A 19,011-nucleotide genomic window follows, 5' to 3' on the forward strand; every position below is an offset into this window, starting at 1 on the left:
ATTGCTACTCCAGCTTTCTTTTGATTTCCATTTGCATGGAATATCTTTTTCCATCCCCTCACTTTCAGTCTGTATGTGTCCCTAGGTCTGAAGTGGGTCTCTTGTAGACAGCATATATACGGGTCTTGTTTTTGTATCCGTTCAGTGAGTCTCTGTCTCTTGGTTGGAGCATTTAATCCATTCACATTTAAGGCAATTATCGATATGTAGTTCCTGTTACCATTTTCTCAATTGTTTTTGGGTTTGTTTTTGTAGGGCCTTTTCTTCTCTTGTGTTTCCCACTTAGAGAAGTTCCTTTAGCATCTGTTACAGAGCTGGTTTGGTGTTGCTGAATTCTCTTAGGTTCTGCTTGTCTGTAAAGCTTTTGATTTCTCCATCGAATCTGAATGAGATCTTTGCCAGGTAGAGTATTCTTCATTGTAGGTTCTTCCCTTTCATCACTTTAAATATATCATGCTACTCCCTTCTGGCTTGTAGAGTTTCTGCTGAGAAATCAGCTGTTAACCTTATGGGAGTTCCCTTGGATGTTATTTGTCATTTTTCCCTGTTGCTTTTAATAATTTTTCTTTGTCTTTAATTTCTGTCAACTTGATTACTATGTGCCTTGGCGTGTTTCTCCTTGGGTTTATCCTGCCTGGGACTCTCTGCTCTTCCTGGACTTGGGTGGCTATTTCCTTCCCCGTGTTAGGGAATTTTCGGACTATAATCTCTTCAAATATTTTCTCGGGTCCTTTCTGTCTGTCTTCTCCTTCTGGGACCCGTATAATGCGAATGTTGTTGCGTTTAATGTTGTCCCAGAGGTCTCTTAGGCTGTCTTCATTTCTTTTCATTCTTTTTTCTTTATTCTGTTCCGCGGCAGTGGTTTCCACCATTCTGTCTTCCAGGTCAGTTATCTGTTCTTCTGCCTCAGTTATTCTGCTATTGATTCCTTCTAGTGTATTTTTCATTTTAGTTATTGTATTGTTCATCTCTGTTTGTTTTTTAATTCTTCTAGATCTTTGTTAAACATTTCTTGCATCTTCTCCATCTTTGCCGCCATTCTTTTTCCAAGGGCCTGGATCATCTTCACCATCATTATTTCTGAATTATTTTTCTGGAAGATTACCTATCTCCACTTCATTTAGTTGTTTTTCTGGGGTTTTATCTTGTTCCTTCATCTGGGACATTGTCATCTACCTTTTCATTTTGTCTGTCTTTCTGTGAATGTGGTTTTCGTTCCTCAGGCTGCAGGATTGTAGTTCTTCTTGCTTCTGCTGTCTGCCCTCTGGTGGATGAAGCTATCTACGAGGCTTCACACTGTTTGTTGAAGAGAATTTTTTTTCATTGAATGGTCTTGGTCCCCTTGTTGAAAATCAGTTGGGAGGGTTTATTTTTGGACTTTGAATTCTTTCCATTAGCCTATATGCCTATCCTTGTGCCAGCACCACTTTGTCTTTATTACTGTTGCTTTGTAGTAAGTTTTGAAGTCTGGCAGTGTGGATCTTCCTGCTTATTCTTCTTTTCAAGGTTTTTCTGGCTCTTTGGGGTACCTTGCAATTCCATATTAACTTTAGAATTATTAGCTTGCCAGTTTGTATAAAGACATCTGTTGGATTTTTTTTAATTTTTATTTTTTTATTAATTTATTTATGTCTGCCTTGGGTCTTTGTTGCTGTGCGCGGGCTTTCTCTAGTTGTGGCAAGTGGGGGCTACTCTTCATTGTGGTGCGTGGGCTTCGCAATGCAGTGGCTTCTCTTGTTGCGGAGCATGGGCTCTAGGCACGCAGGCTTAAGTAGTTGTGGCGCACGGGCTTAGTTGCTCCGCGGCATGTGGGATCTTCCCGGACCATGGTTCGAACCCGTGTCCCCTGCATTGGCAGGCGGACTCTTAATCACTGTGCCACCAGGGAAGTCCCCATCAGTTGGATTTTGATAGAGATTGTGTTGAATCTATCATCCAGAATTTGTGAGTTGTATAACATGATCAGAGCTTTGTTTTAAGAAGAGGAACCTGGCAGTACTGTATGAACTAGAGTGAAGAAGGGAAGACACTGGAGGCCTTGAGATCAGATCGGAAACTGTTACAGTAGTTGAAGAAAATGAGAGCGAGTGAACTAGGAAAAGATAATGAGGGTGGATTTGAGATATACGAAAAGGTTAAATGTCAAGATGACAGGACTTGGAGACTGACTACATATGGGGCCTGAGAAAGAGGGGTGGCATCAAAGATAGCTCTGAGGCTTGAAGATAGGCTAATTGATTGGATAACTGCTGTTTTTTAAAACTTCGTATTTTATTTTTTTAATTAATTTTTTTAATTAAAGTGTAGTTGATTTGCAATGTTTTTTTAGTTTCAGTTGTACAACAAAGTGATTCACTTTTATATACATGTATATATATATATATATTCAGGTTCTTTTCCATTATAGGTTATTACAAGATGTTGAATATAGTTCCCTGTGCTATACAGTAGGACCTTGTTGTTTATCTATTTTATACATAGTAGTTTGCAAAAACTTTGTATTTTAAAATGACTTTCAATTTATAGAAGAGTTGTAAAGATACTACAGAGAATTTCTATATATCCTTCCTTCAACTTCCCCTAGTGTTAACATCTTGTATAACCATGGTAAAATCCTGAAAACTGAGAAATTAGCATTGGTGCTTGAACTAAACTATAGACTTTATTCCGATTTCACCAGTTTTTCCACACACGTCCTTTGTCTGTTCCAGGATCCAGTCCAGGATCCCACATTGCGTTTGGTTGTTAGGTCTCCTCCGTCCACGACAGTTCCTTAGTCTCTGTCTTTTATTACCTTGTCAGTATTGAAGAGTACTGGTCAGTTACTTTGTAAAGTGTTCCTTATGTGGACTTAAGTTGATTTTTTTTTCATGATTAGATTTGAGTAATTTTGGCAAAAATCCCACAGAAGTGATGTCCTCCCCTTCTTGGTGCGTATCAGGGGGTACATGATGATATATGTTATTTCTGGTGATGTTAACCTTGGTCATTTGCCAGATTTTTCCACCGTAAAGTTACTATTTTACCTTTGTAATTAACAAGTACTTTCCATGCAAAAATGATCCTCTTTCACTACTAATCAGCATCTATCAATGGTTCTTGCGTACAATTATTGCTGCAGTGTTTGCCTAATGTTAATTTTGCTTCCCTCATGCCTTCTGCCTTTATCAGTCGGAATTCTATTGTCGGAAGAGCTGTCCCTTCTCTCCCATTTTTTGAGGGAGCAGTTAAGCGAGGGAAGAGGTTAGGGAAAGAAGACGGCAAGTTCAGATTTAGGCATGGTAGGCATGAGATACCTGTATAACATACAGATGGAAATATCCAGAAAGCATTTGTTACCTGCATCAAACAACAGTTGAGTTTAAGATGTTGGAGGCAGGCACTATTATTATTTTCTGTTTTAGAATGTAGAAACTGAGGTTCAGGGTGAAAACCTGAGGCATCGTGGGCAAGGCAGCTGAGGACCACATTGTCTAGAGCCTTAATTACCCGACAGATGACTTTGGAATTTGTTCAGTGACTCACCAGTGCCAATTAAAAATTCGCCAGGAGGGAACAATTGATAATCAGATCCTAGCTCTTGATAGCACTGTGTGCAGCCATAGGGAGCCGCTTAATATTCCAAATTAAATAAAATCTAAGTACCTAATGAGTTGTATAGGCCATTGGGAAAAAAGAGGTGTTATCTGGAGTTATTGGAGAAGGCTTTGTGCGGGAACTAGAACTTGCTATGGGCCTGGATGGAATTTGCAGTGAGTGGAGAACAGAAAGGGCATCCAAGAAGGGTGATGCTATCAATAGCTCATACTTATTTTATTCCTTACAATGTGCCAGGCACTGAACTAAGTGCTTCAAACTAAGTGCTTTAATCTTCACCTCTACCCTATGGGATAGTACTAATGTAATTCTCATCTGACAGACGAGGAAACTGAGTCTCGAGTGTTTAAGGATTCTCTCTCCTTGTAGGCAGCTGGACCAGGGAAGCCAAGTAATATATTAGCACATTACAGTACAAGCATGGAAATAGAACAAGTGTAGTTAGATGAATTGGAAGTTTAATCTAAGCTCTTGCTGATGTAGCGCACAGTAGGGATGGGTTTTCTTTTGAGATCAGAATAATTATAGCTACTATGTATTGAGTGCTAGCTATGTGCTAGACGTTGTGCCAAGTGCTTTGATTGCTTTATCTCGTTTGATCCTCTCCAAAACCTCGTGAGACATAGGTGCTATTTTTATCCCTATTTTAGAGTTGAAAATTCCTCCAGTCTCTTGTCCAAGGTTACAGTGCTGGTGAGTGGCAGAGCCAGCATGTGGACCCGAGTCTGTCTTAACTCTAAAGCCCATAATCTTAACCACTTAGCAATGCTCCCTATCCTGCTTCCATTCTCTTAATAGGGATGAATTTGGCAGTGGGACCAGAAAACTCGATGTTTTTAAGCTAAGGTTCTCTGGTCCCTGGATAGTGCTTGGATGTGGACACTACCAAGTATATATGCCTTTGTGACTCTCCTTTTTCTATACCTCAGTCGTTGGCCAACCCCGTTCTTTCTTTGGGTATAATTCAAACAGGTTACAATGTGGTCTTTCAAGTCTGGGAACATTCTGGCTTTAAAATGAATTTGCAGTCTTTTAAATCTATCGTATGTTGATTTTTGAAGCCTGAGAGTTTGTTAGCAGGTACTCCAATTTCCCTTTTGTCTAAATTCTTGAGAGAAGGCTCTTTCTCAGCTCCTTATACTGACAAAAATGGTAATTTCTCAGAAAGAGGTAAACAGAAGGAATTAATGGGAGGATCGAGGAAATGATGCTTTCTTTTGTTATTTGAAGTGTAAAAAAGAGGTAGCTAAAAGAAGAAAGATGAGAAGGCCATTCTCATGGAAGAGTGAGTAGGATTAGCAGTGTGATACAATTTCTTGATTTGGAGATTTAAAATTTTAAAATATTATGAAAACAATCGGGGGCTCTTTTTTTAATCCCAGGGTTGTAAAAGACTCAAAGCATGGCGTCAAAGATAGAAGCCATCGAGGAAATAACAAGTATATCTGATTACATAAAGATGTAAAAACTTCCATACGAAACTACCCTAACCAGAGCTACAACAAGGGCAACATGGGAAAAATATTTGCAGTAAATGTCAAATAGTCTGTATTCAATGTCATTAAAATGTAAATAGCTCTTATAACCCAATAAGAAAAAGAACATACTAGTTGAAAAATAGGCAAGGCCACAGATGGTCACATCCCCAAAGAAGAAATATGGCTGGCCAAAAAAACATGTTAGAAAATAGTTTAATATTTCTGGTAATCTGAGACATGCAAATTAAAGCAACAAAGAGTGTGTGTATGTGTGTGTGTGTGTTGTAGTGGAGGAAAATTAATTTTCCTTCTACCCTTCTAAATTCTTGTCTGAGATCCCCTTGTAATAAAAGACAGAATAACAAGAGGAAAACAAACAGACATTTAATAACTTGTATACCTCCTGTGTTCATGGGAGAGACCCAGGAAAACTGAATAACTCTGTCAAAGGGCCCAAGCCACCACCTCAAATATCATCTGCAGCTAAAGACAAAAGGGTGGAGGGAGCCAGTTCCTGAAGGTGACCAGGAAAAGCACAGTAAACAAGGGTAAGGTTGTTATGCAGATTTAAGTTGCTGCCTTTTCTATTGATAAGGGTTTCTAGAGATTCAGAGTCATCCTTCTCTTGTACAGAGAGACACCCTTACAAATGGAGTTTTCCTTTATAAATGTAAATGTCTCTTACAGAAAGAGTCTTATATACTTGATTTTCAGGGCTTCTCCTGTATCTGCTTTTTTTTTTTTTTTTTTTTTAAACCAGCTCAAAATAGTCTTATGCCAAAGAGACATATTCGGGGGTGGCAAATTCTGCTCCCCTTCAGTGTTTTGCCTTTTAAAAAGTGATAATGACCTATTTGGCCAGGCTGTAGCAGAAACACATTCTCATATGTTGCTGGCGGGAGTATAAATTCAAAGACATTTTCTGGAAGGCAGTTTAGAATTATCCGTTAAAAGCCTTAAAATGTATATTCCCTTTGAAGACCTAGAAATTCTTATTCTACAAATGGAGGCTAAATAGAGAAGGATCTGAAAATTTAGACGTAACTTACGTGTGCGACAGGAGGAGGTTGGTTGAGTAAATTGTTGCATATCCATATAATTGAATGAAATGAAGCTATTAGAAAATGAGATCGTAGAAGCATGTTTATGACATGGAGTATGTTCAGGATACAGTTTGGGACAATGCATGAGGCCATGCTAAGGAACTTGAGCTTTTCCTGTAGTTACTGGCCAGCCATTAAGGGATTTTAAAGGGTAGATCAGAGCTGCATTTTAGATAGATCCCTCTTGCAGCAATGTGTCTGGAGGCAAGAGGCCAGTGAACATTATTTCAGTGGTCCAGGGAGAGAGAAGATGAGGACCCAAGAGTATAAACATTGGTGAACAGAGCCTAGGACAGACTTTGGGCAGCCCAAGGAATGGTGGGTAATGTTTGGAAGCACTCCTGTTTAGGAACCCCCAAATGGTCGGGTGCTCTCATAGGCGGTGGAGCCAGGAGAATTGGAGCTGCAAGGGCTGGGCCTCGGAAGATTGTGTTGCAGGCCAAACACAACTCTCCTGTCCCTCTCTCATTCTCTTTCCCTTTCATTTCATTTTCCCATCCCTCTTCACTGCTTAACCTGGCTAGCCATTCAATTAGGATGGTCTTGGTGACTGGCTGTCCTTCCCAAATACATTTCTCATAGTGTTACCGCTTCCTCCTGTGAACAAAAGTTATCTTCTTTCCGCGTTATGACCATGGGGGTTTACTGAATCTAATGTTTGGGTAGAGCAGAATTTGACAGGGAGCTGGATATTGATGCCAGTGAACTTGGGGCTGATATGACTGTGGAACAAGAGACAGGAACAGGAGTGGGTCGAGTGATGCTGAGAGCTTGGGTAGGGAAGGTGGGAACCTGGTACCAGAGTGGTTCAGAGGTAGAGGATGAACCGGAACAGCTGCTGGTGCCTAGATTAGGTGCTTAGGAAAAAGCTGAATTTTCGAGTTTGTGGGCAAGATGCTAGAGAGCCAGTCTCTCTCCTGGGGAAGCGTGGTTTTTGAATGGAACCTGAAGGGTTTTCCAGGAAAAACCAGCCAAACAAGAGTCCAGTTCTGTAAGGATTCAGGAACTGCCAGCACCCAGCAGATCTGGGAATGAAGCAGGTTGGAGCTAAGATGAGCCTGTCCTTAGAGACTGCTGGACTCTGAAATCCATCTGCGTAAATATAATTTGCTGCCCAGGCAGGTTTGTGTTTTGAGATGTCTCGCCTGTGAGGAGTAGATTTCTGTGTGGTGGTACAGGTGTGGGGCTCCTGCAGTGGCACCATGTGTTCTGTTGGGGGGTCTAGGGGCAGGGCTAGAGTCTAAAGAAGAGAAGCCCCTGTGAGGCTGGGACCACGTCAGGTGTGAGGTGGAAAGCGTGTTGATCTGGGAGTTACAGGACCTGGGTTCTTGCCAGAAACCTTGTCAGAACCTTCCCCCTGGGTTTCTCCATCTGTAAAATGGGATTTCATAGCAAGGCCCTGCTTACCTCCCAGGCGATGGGTAAGTGGAAGTGCTTTGTAGCATCTCTCTGTGTGCTCCCTGCCCACGCCCTTTTCTTCAGGTGCCCAGCTGGGCGGATGGCAGCATGAACACAGAGTGCCGAGTCGGTGCTGGGATGTGCTCAGATGCCTTCTCATCTTCCTGCCGTCCTTGTTTGTACTTCCAAGTGTCCTCTCTTCCCACCCTGTTTGCAGCTTAAGGGATAGTTTAGCTTTCCGTCTGCTAGGCTGAAACAAACACCGGCAAAATTTGGAGGCAGTTGGCAGCCAATCAAAGAAGAGAGCAGGGATATTCGGGCCAAGGCTGGGGGCCTTTGGGCCTCTGAATTAACATGTTATCTTCACTCCTCTCCTTTGGTTAATGGTGATTATGGATGTGCCTCCCGCATGACAAAGCAGAGAGGTTTAGTGTCATAAATCTATGAAGTTGCCAGAGGAGACTGTGAGTTTACTGGAAAAAGATAGGATGGAGTTGGGATCCTTTTTCATATAAACTAAAAAAAATTTTGTTTATTTTTGGCTGTGCTGGGTCTTCGTTGCTGAGTGCGGGCTTTCTCTAGTTGTGGCGAGCTGGGGCTACTCTTTGTTGCGGTGCGCGGGCTTCTCATTGTGGTGGCTTCTCATTGCAGAGCACAGGCTCTAGGCGTGCGGGCTTCAGTAGTTGTGGCACACGGGCTCAGTAGTTGTGGTGCACGGGCTTAGTTGCTCTGCAGCATGTGGGATCTTCCTGGACCAGGGCTTGAACCTGCATCCCCTGCACAGGCAGACAGATTCTCAACCACTGTGCCACCAGGGAAGCCCCAGTGAACGTGTTTTACAGACACTCCCAGTGGGGTCTGGGACAGCACCCCGTATTCAAAATACATTCTTTTTGTGGAAAATGTGTGTATACTCACCATAAATGGAATAAAGAAAGTCTGTAAGTAGCCTCAGCTCAGTTCAAGTCATATCTGCTACCAAATTAGTTTTGGAAAAAAACCAAACAAACAAAAAACAGACTTTTGGTTTTTAGAGCTTTTTGGATTTGGCGATTGCAGTTAAAGGATTGTGGACCTGCAATTGTCATTGGTTTTGCACTTTTAATCAAATTGATCCACAGGGGAAAGGCATGTTCTCGATGGATATTTTCTTGGCGGGGTTCTCTGATGAAGTATTGTGTGGGTAATGGACTCCTGGCCGTGTTCCTTTCAAGACCCTTTTTCTTTTCCATTCTTTCTCTTCTTTGTGGCAGGGATTCAAGCAGGTGTCTCTACTTACAGTGATTTTCCTTATAGTACCCTTTCCTCTTAAGTGTCGATTCTGAGAGAACTGAAGGACAGAATATAAAGAATATACTCGTGACAAAGCCAAACTAGCCCATAATGCAGATAATGTCTGCTCATAAATGCTCACCACAAGAGAGGGGCACATATCAATGATTTTGTAAATCCTCACCAGTAAGTCACTGTAGGTAAGGTAACTCCATAAACATGAGTTTCATTCTTTTGTCAATCCTTCTCCTGCTGAATGTCTTTTTTTTTTTTTCCTGAATGTCTTTGATCAAACCTTCAGCACATCTGGCTGCCTGGAGTGTTTGAATCTCCTGGGGCATTTGTTAAAATGCACAGATTCCCGGAACCCCAAACTTCTGGAATCAGCATTCCCAATGGGGGGAGCCCAGGAATTTGCACATTTTATAAGTGCTCTGCAGGGCTTTCCTCGTCCCTCTTGAGTACCAGTGCTTTGGTGCAGTCAGACTGCCACGGCTGTAGGTTTTTGAAGGCTGTAACCCAGGCCTAGTTCAAACCAAGTAGCATGGAACTGATGGTCTCTTAGAAGGACCAGGTTCTTTTTGTTTGGTTTGAGCAGGGAGACTAGAAGAGGACCCACTTAGTCATGCTTCGAAACAAACCAATCAAATGTGAGGGAGGAAAATAATAATAATAGAAGAAAAACAACGGAAGTTTAAAAACATGTATACCTCCTGTATACATCAGGGAGACTCAGGAAAACTGACTAACTCCCTGAAATGGCCCAATCCACCACCTTAAATACCATCTTCAGCCAAAGTTAAAAGAAAGATGTTGAGTGTTGGTTGGTGGGTAGGGGTGGAGGAGACCAGTTCCTGGAGGTGACCAGGAAAAGCACAGTGAACAAGGGTAAGGTTGTTAGGCAGATTGAGGTCCTTGCCTTCTCCATTGTTGAGAGTTTCTAGAGATTTGGAGTCTCCCTTCTTTTCCTAGAGGGAGACACCTTAACAGATGGAGATTTTCCTTATAAGTGTAGATGTCTCTCACAGAAGGGTAACTTCTACACAGTTTTCAGAGCTTTTCCTATGTCTGTTGTTTCTTAAAAACAATCAGCCTAAAGGAATCCTTATGCCAAAGAAACAAACTTTGGGGTAGCAAATTCTGCTCCCCTTCAAAATCAAAGGGAGGTTAAGGGCCTGAGGGGTGGCAATATTGATAGGATTGCCAGATGAAATACAGGCTGTCCAGTTAAATTTGAATTTCAGATAAACAATGAATAATGTTTTAGTATATGTACGTTCCATACACTATTCAGGATATACTTATACTAAAACATTGTTTATTGTTTATTTGAAATTCAAATTTAACTTGGCATCCTGTATTTTTCTTTCTAAATCTGGTAAAGCTAGGTATTGATTAACCCACCTTCCCCCATGGGAGGCAAACCAGATGGCATTTGTGTTTTTGTCCTATCTCAGAATCCATTTTTACTTGTCCTAGGTTAAAAGCTTGTCATACTGGCTACTCGTGTCATGCTGAACTTGAAGAATTGAAAAATTGAGTCTTCTAGAGGTTAAGAGGAAGTGTTTTAGAGGCTGAAATGGCTTAAGAAAAGCTCTCCCCATCTCTTACCCCTCCACCAATTACTTCTTCCGCTCTTCATCCATCTCTTTCCCTCTCTCCCCGACCTACCCCTTCCCCATCACACACACACAGCCGGAACAGACAGGCACACACAGATGCATGTGCAAACACAGACATGTTTGGAACACCACCTGCTTGTCTTTTAAAGACTTTTATGTTACATTTTCTGTGTAAGAGTTTGGTTATTAATTATTATTATTAAAATAACACTGTCTCACTGTGTCCAGCATTTCTCTTGATAACCATACTTAATTTTTTTTTCCATTGCAGATCTTTCTCCTGGCCTGCCCTCCATGTCCGGGAGCTGTCGTCGTCTTCAAGTAAGGGGAGATTGTTTTTCTGTTGCCATTGCTGAACTGCCTTGTCTGTTTGATAACAAAGGATGATGAACACATTGCTTGTGACCACCTTGAACCTGCAGTGCTTTGTGTCTGGGCTTCCCAAGGGACAAAAGTCTTCAAGGGTCCAATGAAACAGGCAAATGTTGTATGTGGAGATTTGGCCTTTGTGCTTTTGTCAAGCCCTGACAGATCCTTTTTAGCGATTCTTTGTGGTGGTGTTTTATGGCCAAGACATTCCCCCTTGGAAGTTTGCCGCCCTCGTAAAGTTTCTCTTGAGTGTACTCAAGTTTCTCTTGAGACAGCTCCCCTCCTTTAGCGAATCTTTGTACTGTGGTCCTGCTGTTCCACTGAGGATACTTTGAAGAACTTTGTTTTTTGTTTTTATGGGGGTTTTTTTGTTGTTAAAGTGCAAATTAAATTGAGGAGAGAAAAATACCACCTTATTACAAGTCCTGACTTTCTTTAAAATAGAAAAGCATCAGATCCATTAAAGTGTATTGCAGGCAAATCATGTTTGTCTGAAGGCAAGTTTGCTTAAATGAAATTCTCAAGAGTCCCGGAAGCCTCATTTTAACCACGAGTTGTGACCATCTCATTTATCAAACCTTTTATTAGAGTTGCTAATGAGAAGCTAAATCGACCCAATTAATTTTGTCTCTTTCCCCCTTCTCTGGCCCCCATTTTGGAGCTGTTTCTGAGCAGGGAAATGGCTGCAAGCCAGAGAGAGAGGGCAAAAAGTAAAGAGCCCAGCCAATCCTTAGATAATTGAGAGTGGTGTAAATGGCTTTCTGATTTAGTTAAGTCTTTAAAGTGTTAGGTAGGGGAAAATATACCCTATTTGCTGCTTCAGATAGCTCCTTGGAATAGCCACTTAGTCTCTTGCCTAAGGCGAATAACTTTCTGCTGGTTGAGGGGTAATGGATCCTGATTTCATAAGCTCTTACTTGGACAGCTTCTAAGCGGAAGGTGTATTTAACCCTGTTTTCCCCCCTTGATTTCCCAAAATGGGCTCAATTTTTCAGTGGCATGTTTTAAAAGTCACATTTATTGGTTTTATTTCATTATTATGAGAGTAACAGTTCTCATTATAGAAAATGCAGAAACATAAAGAAGAAAATAAACACCACCCCTAATCCCACCAAGAGATTATTTTGGTTATTGCCTTCCTTTTTTGCTTTTTTTAAAATTGAACAAGCAGAGACCACATTTAGTTTTTTTTATTGTATCTTTTCTAAATTGAATTCAATTTACGTGTGTTTGTACATATAAAATACATAAATATAACTGCTGGATTTATTTTTTTATAGTGGTCCTTTTTACCCTGTCCTTTTCCTTATTTGGTTTGTCCCTCACCTCTACCTTTCCACATCATCCCTGTATATAACCAAACCAGTATGTATCCTTCCATATTTTTCTCCATGCTCACACGCATACACACACACACACACACACACGGGTTTTGGAATGTTTTGCTGTTTTTGTTAATTGTTTTATAAAAATAGAATTCTATATATACTTTAACACATCCTACTTTTTTCGTCTCATGAAAATCTATCAAAGCCTCTTGGTATGGCTCTTATTCTTTTAAAAGACTGGAAAATATTTCATGGATGCACAATTTATTTAGCTATTCCCCTACTAATGAACATTTACATTCTTTCCAGATTTCGGCCACTACAGTCGATGCTTGAATTAAACATCATTGTGCTTATGCCCTTATATACTGGTGCTTTCAATTTATACACACAGACACAAATGTTTATATATAAATAAATATTTGTTTCCATATTGATTTACAAAAACAGGCTGTTATAATTCACTTTTCCCTTTTATATGTAACATGAGATTATTGTTTGTTTCACATCCCTACTAGCATAAGGTTTTATGGTTCTTTTATAATTCTGACAACTTAATGGATGTATTTCCTTGGCTACTAATGTATTTTGGTTTTGTATCTCTCTCTCTCTCTCTCTCTCTCTTTTGGTCCGATTGGATTTTCTCTTTGAGTTATCTGTTCATATTATCTGCCCATTTCCTAGGGGTTATTTATATTTTTCTTAACCTGTAAGCCCTCTTTGTATATTTTGGATATTGGCCCTTGGTCTACCATCTTTATTATAGATATCTTCCCCAAATCTGTATGTATTGACTTTACTGATGGTATATTTTCCCACATAATCTTTTTCATATCCAAATATGATTATTTTCTTAGAGCTTCTGGGTTCCCAGTCTTTGTTAAGACTGTTTTCTCGAAGATGGATAACCAGTGACAGTAGCATAATATGTTGAGTAATCCTTACTCTCCCCTGTGAACTGAACTGCTATCTTTGTCATCAAACTTTTTATATACGAGGATCCATTTATGGACTCTCTGTTCTGTTTCATCTGTGTGTCTATTTGTGTACCTAAATCATGTTGATTGGATCACATTAGATTCAATAATATTTTTCTTGGCTATTCTTTGGTATTTTTTCTTTTCTACACATTTTAATATCACTTATTCAGCCCTCCCAACCCCACCCTATTGGGATTCTAATTAGAATTGCATTAAATTTATATTTCAGTTTTGTAAGAATTGATTTTTTAAAACCTATAGCTCTTTTTGTCTAAGAAATGGCATTTCTTTCCATCTGCTCAGATCCTGTTTTATGCCTTTCTTGATACATTTATCCTTAAAGATTTAAGGACTTTTTTGTTTGTTATGAGTGGAATACTATCCTCCTTTCCGTTCCTAAATGCCTCTTGCTAGAATAGAAAAAGTTTATTAATTTTAAAAATAGTTTTTATATCTAGCTATCTTACCTAATTGTTTTGTTAGTTCTGGTAACTTTTATTTTAGTTTTATCTTTTCTTTCCAATGGTTATATCATTTATTTCATTTTCTTCTGTTTTTGCTAGAAACTCAAAGACAGCGTTAAATAAAAATGATGCTGGTGGGCCACTCTGTCTATAACTAATTTCAAATAGAAATGGTGTTCCTCCATATTTGCTGTCGGTATTTGTCAAATAGTCTATTATATTTAAATAGTCTCCACATTTACTTGGAGATATTTTAAACGGAAATGGTTCTGTATTTTACCAAATGCTTTTGATAAACTAGGGTTTATTTGGGTGGCTTGTTATACTATCCCATCGATGTCTCTGCTGAGTTTGCCACCAATTTCAGACTCTTGTATTTGTAACAGCCAGCAGGCCAGATTTCTCTTCACCATTCTTCCCAGACTGTTCCTTTACTCACACTTTTTTCATAGCTAGTCCGAACCATTTTTTCCTTCCAAATGAACTTAAAATGTTTTTGTCAGACTCTTCCTCCAAATACTGTTATTTTGATTGGAATTACTTTAAATCTAAAATTTCATTAATGTCATTACCATAGTGAGTCTCTCTATCCGGGAAAAGACATATGGTAGATTTCTTAATTTATTCTAGGGTGTGTGTGTGTATCCCGCAGATTTCTCATCAACGTCATTCCTGGACAGTTTGTAGTTTATGGTATCATTTATTTATTATATTTTCAAACTAATTATTACTGGTACATAGGAAAGATTTTGATTTTTTTATATGTTTATTTTATATTTGGCCACCATGCTTAACTCTTTTAGTAGTTTTTCAGTTGCTTCACTTGGATTATTTTGGAAATTAATAGTATCAACTTCCATATGATAACTTTATCTCCCTTCAAAGAGCAACTTTTTCAAGTCTGATTGTATTAACTAGAACTTCCAGGACGATGTTAAATAATAGTAGTACTGGCCGGAATTCTTGCCTTGTTTCTGATTTTAGTGGAAATGTTCCTAGTGTTTTCTCTGTTGACTCTCATGTTATTTGTTGGTTAAGATTAAACATCCTTTATAATGTTAAAGAATTTATTCTTAAGTTATCAACCCCCCCCCTTTTAAAATCAGGAATGTTTGCTGAATTTAGCTAACGCTTTTTGAGAATCTATTGAGAGGTTCATTTGGGTTTTCTCCTTTGACCTCCCCATTTGGTGCGTTGCATTAATAGATTTCCTAATAACAACCTTTGTTGGATTTCTAAGGTCAGCTTTCCTTTTCCTCTGCATACTTGGGAGAGGTTCAGATTTGACCACCATACTATGAATTTGGTAGATTCTGCTCTTTGCCATCTCCAATGTGAAATTTAATTCTGCTGCAACAATATTTCTTTGTAATTCTTCCTTGGTTTGCTGAGCTTTCTCTTCACTCCAGTTTGGTGTCTTTCCTTCTCAATATGTTTTGATTCCAGTGGCTTTCTATACCTGTTTCACAGAGTCCACGTTTTCTTGTGTTCTCTTGAGGATGCCATCTTCTAAAATATTTCTTCTGGTTCGGACACTAAATGTAGACTTTTGTGCTTCCTCCAAGTCTTCAGAATGATACACATTTCCCTTCTGCTGCTAGAGGTTTTCATAGGAAGCATGCTGTCTTTGGGGGTATGTTTATGCATATTAGAAGGAAGATTTATTTATTCTTTGTTAAAGACACAGGGCATGTGGATTTCATTTGAGTATCCTCATATTCTCTTTGGTATTGGTTAGAACCCCTTCTCAGCTCCACTCCTGGTGGCCAGTTTGATGCGCAGAGCTTCCAACCCATTTCCCAGTGTCTAGCGGCTTCATCTGGTGGCTTCTGCTAGACGCATATAGAATCGCTTAGTCCTACTACTAGATTCTCTGACACGCTGAACATATAAAGTATGTGAAAAACTACAGCCTCCAACATGCATTGGTCCCTGAGTTTTACTTGTGAAGTCTCCCACTCCCAGAATGCAGTGTGACAGTACCAAAGCCATCACTTCAGCCCTTTTGGTGTATGGGAGGAGTCTCCAAATGGATATAGACCAGCTTTGGGAGTTGTTGGTTTTCCTTGCAAACAGTAGCCCTGTAGTGGAGGCATGGCTGTCCAGTTTGCTGGTTACTAGATGAGCTCTCCATTGCTAAGCCATGGGGCTGACAGTGGTGTACAGTCTCAGTGTTTTACTATCTCGTTTCAGGTTTCTGCTGCACGAATTGGCCCCAGGTTGTTTTTTTTCTCATTTCAGCCTTAGGTTTATTGTTAATGGAGATTTCTTCCAGATTATTGTGACAAGATGGCCATTAGTCTAAGTTTTCAGTAATTTGGGGGAGTTTTCTCATTTTCTGTATCTTGATAGGTATTTTAGTGGAAAGCTGGGAGAGGCTGTGTTAGTGGTGGTTAAGCAAATGCTATTTTAAACTAGAAATCCAGTGTATGTGTATGTATGTATAGATGTGTGTGTGTGTATAAATATATATGTATTTTAATTTTTGGCCACGCTGCGCAGCTTGCGGGATCTTAGTTCCCCGACCAGGGATCGAACCCACACCCTTGGCAGTGAAAGCGCAGAGTCCTAACTACTGGAATGCCAAGGAATTCCCTATATTTTGGTTTAGAGCAGTGGTCGGCAACCTTTTCCTATGAAGGGCCAGATAATAAATGTTTTAGATGTTGTAGGTGATATGTATCTGTGTTTTAACTACATACCTGTTGTTGTAGCATGAAAGCAGCATAGACAGTACTGTATGTATACAAATGAGTTTGGCTGTGTTCCAATAAAACTTTTCAAAAACAGGAGGACTGGTCGAAAAAGTTCTGGAGACGGATGACAGTGATGGTTGCACAACACTGTGGAGGTACTTAATGCCACTGAACTATACACTTAAAAATGGTTAAGAGGTAAATTTTATATTATGTGTATTTCACCACACAAATCACTCCCCTCCTGACCCAAACGTAACAGGAGGACCATATTTTGCTGACCCTGCGTTTAGAGCCATTCGGTCTAGCACACAGAAAGAGAGGAGCAGGGAAGAGGAAATTCCATGTGTACAGGGACTTTGCTCAAAGCTCAAAGGCAGTGAGACAGATTTCTCGAGTATTTAAAAGGAATATCCTAGTTGCAGTGGGGTGGGGTTCTGGAAAGCTGCAGTTCATCCTGGTGATATCATCCCATGCTCTTTAGGGATAGAGATACCCAGAGTTTATAGTCGCACTTTCTGGCATAACGATCAGAGCGGGGATTTTCTCCTCCCGAGGCTTGGGGAACCTCTGCAGCTGTCACAAGTGTTCATATCAGATGCAACTGAAAAGCCAGCCAGTCCCTCCTTCTTGGCGACTGGTGATGTTTCCTGTAGATGATCTGGTCTCTTCCCAAGGCTAGAAACTCCTAGTTTCTAGTTTATCCTAGTTTATCCAGGTTCACTGGATAAAAAGGAACAGCCGCTCGTCTGAGTCAGCTGTTGCTGCACCTCCTTTCCAAGATTCTTGTGCCATTAGGATTTACTTGTCAGCTGGAGACCTGGGCCCTTCACCTCTGGAAACAACGCTGCTCTCAGGACCCCAAGCCACATTTCTCTCAGTGGTGTGGAAAACATTCTCCAACTTCCCAGCTCTAGCCTTGGCAGCCCTCAGCGTTTCTAAGACCTGGAAAGAGACTGAAGTCTAACCGTGGCCTCCCATCTCCCTGGGGGAAGCAGGTCTCTGGTGTGTTTAATGCTGTTCTTAGAGCAGAGTTAGCATATCCAGATCCATTTATATGGTCGTGCCCCTTCTGAAGCTGAAGTCGGAGGACATCTAAGAGCTCTCTATTGCGCCTGAAAGGCGGGCTTGGTGCTGAAGGCCCACCAGTCATGTGACCTGCAGGCATGGCCAGGGCAGCCTTGGGCAGCGCTGGGTAGCTCGGAGTTTCGTGCTCTCTGTTGGAAGGAAGAAGTCGTCATCACTTGGTAGCTAGCTTTCACTCCCCCTTCCCTGTCTCCATGGATCCCGCCACCATAGAGGGCTCTGAGTGCCAGTAGCCTCTTAGCAGCCAGGATGCCGAAAAGCAAGCTGAAAACTGGCTTTAGAAAAGGATGGGATTCTTGGTTTCACAAGGGCCTAGGAACCTCGTCGAGAAGCCAGCCTTTTGGAACGTTCCTGTCTCTGAGCTGGGGTATTTTGAAGGAATAGATGGAGGAAAAGGGAGTGACTAGCTTTGGGTTGTGACCAGCCAGCTTAGCTGTCTTGTGAGCACCCATGGCAGAGAACTCTTCCCCTACCCCACCCCAGGTAAGAAAAGTGCATAGCCCAGAGCTGGTTTACATCCTCTGCCTCAGGAAGTGTAGGGTACGGGCACCCCCACCTCCCAACGCTGAACCCCTTAAATCTGCTTATTTTCATGTACCCATGGAAGGGAGTGGACCTGTGATGCAAGCAGTATTATTTGGTCATGAGTGTCTGCTGACTCAATCTGGAGAGGCTTTTGAAGGAGATGAGATGAAATTTCATCTGTGCTACAGAGAGCAGGGGTGCATTGCTGGATGGAAAGAGGTCTGGAGGCCGGGTGTGAGCCAAGGTAGGTGAGGGAAGCGTGGGGGTGCGTGAGGGCAATTACGGCAGCCTGACATGTGATCTTGGCATTGCAAGACTGATGCCCTGTTGGCCTTGGGGCCACATGGTATCATGAGAGTTCAGTAGCCCCGTGACCCTCTCTTTCTCTAGATCCCATTTATTATACACTCAGATTTTTAAACAGCAGTCTTCTCCCCAGGGAGACTCATATCTCTAGGACTGTCCTGAGTTCATGAGGTGGGCTCAGGCTGAAGCTGCTGTCTTAATGGTTTCACCGTCTCAGCACCCCTTTTCCTAGTGCTCAACAGACCCGCTGCTCTGGAACCCCCAAAGGAGCAGCCTTTTGGCATCTTCACCTCAGAGGTAGCTGCTTTTTGGTCTAGCTTTGGACTCATGACTGAAAAGGGTGTTTGAGAGACTGTCTCTGACCTGGGCAGCTTTATTAAGACTGTTCTTGGCATGGGAGAGGAAGCCGTACATATGAATGCTGTAGATTTCAAAGGGAAAGATACTGGAAACCTAAAATCCGTAGTAAATAAACAGCAATTCAAGGACACCGATTTCCTTTCTGATACTGCTGCTCTGGCGTCTGCGGTCCTCTGAGCCGCTGCCACGTTGCTGCCTGCAACTATACGTATTCTCCCTTAATGCATGGAAGAGGGAAGAAGCTTTCAGATTGTTCACGGGTCTCCCCTCGCCTTCCATACACAGCAGAAGCAGCCTTTCTCCCCACGTGTACATATTCAATTTTGTTCTCTCCTGGGAATTTTTGACTTCTACAGTCTTAGACCACAGTTTCTTTCTGTCTTTTTTAAAAAAATTTTATTTACTTTTGGCTGTGTTGGGTCTTCAT

The 19,011-nt window shown here is 41.1% G+C and overlaps 1 protein-coding gene across 4 annotated transcripts in view; it reads left to right on the forward strand.

Annotated features, from left to right (window-relative positions):
* TMEM164 (transmembrane protein 164) overlaps positions 1 to 19,011 on the forward strand; it is a 155,934-nt gene that overhangs the window by 64,280 nt on the left and 72,643 nt on the right. For 3 of the 4 annotated variants that reach the window (XM_082865055.1, XM_082865053.1, XM_082865056.1), the window contains exon 2: positions 10,742 to 10,791. The exons of the other annotated variant lie outside the window; for it this stretch is intronic. Coding sequence is in view for 1 of the 3 variants with exons in the window: in XM_082865053.1 (XP_082721179.1) it covers positions 10,742 to 10,791 (50 nt within the window). In the remaining 2 variants the exon portion in view is untranslated. The remainder of the gene's footprint in view (positions 1 to 10,741; positions 10,792 to 19,011) is intronic. 4 annotated transcript variants of the gene reach the window in all.

This window comes from Leucopleurus acutus (genome assembly GCF_964270905.1).
Source record: "Leucopleurus acutus genome assembly, chromosome: X".
Taxonomy (NCBI): Eukaryota; Metazoa; Chordata; class Mammalia; order Artiodactyla; family Delphinidae; genus Leucopleurus; species Leucopleurus acutus.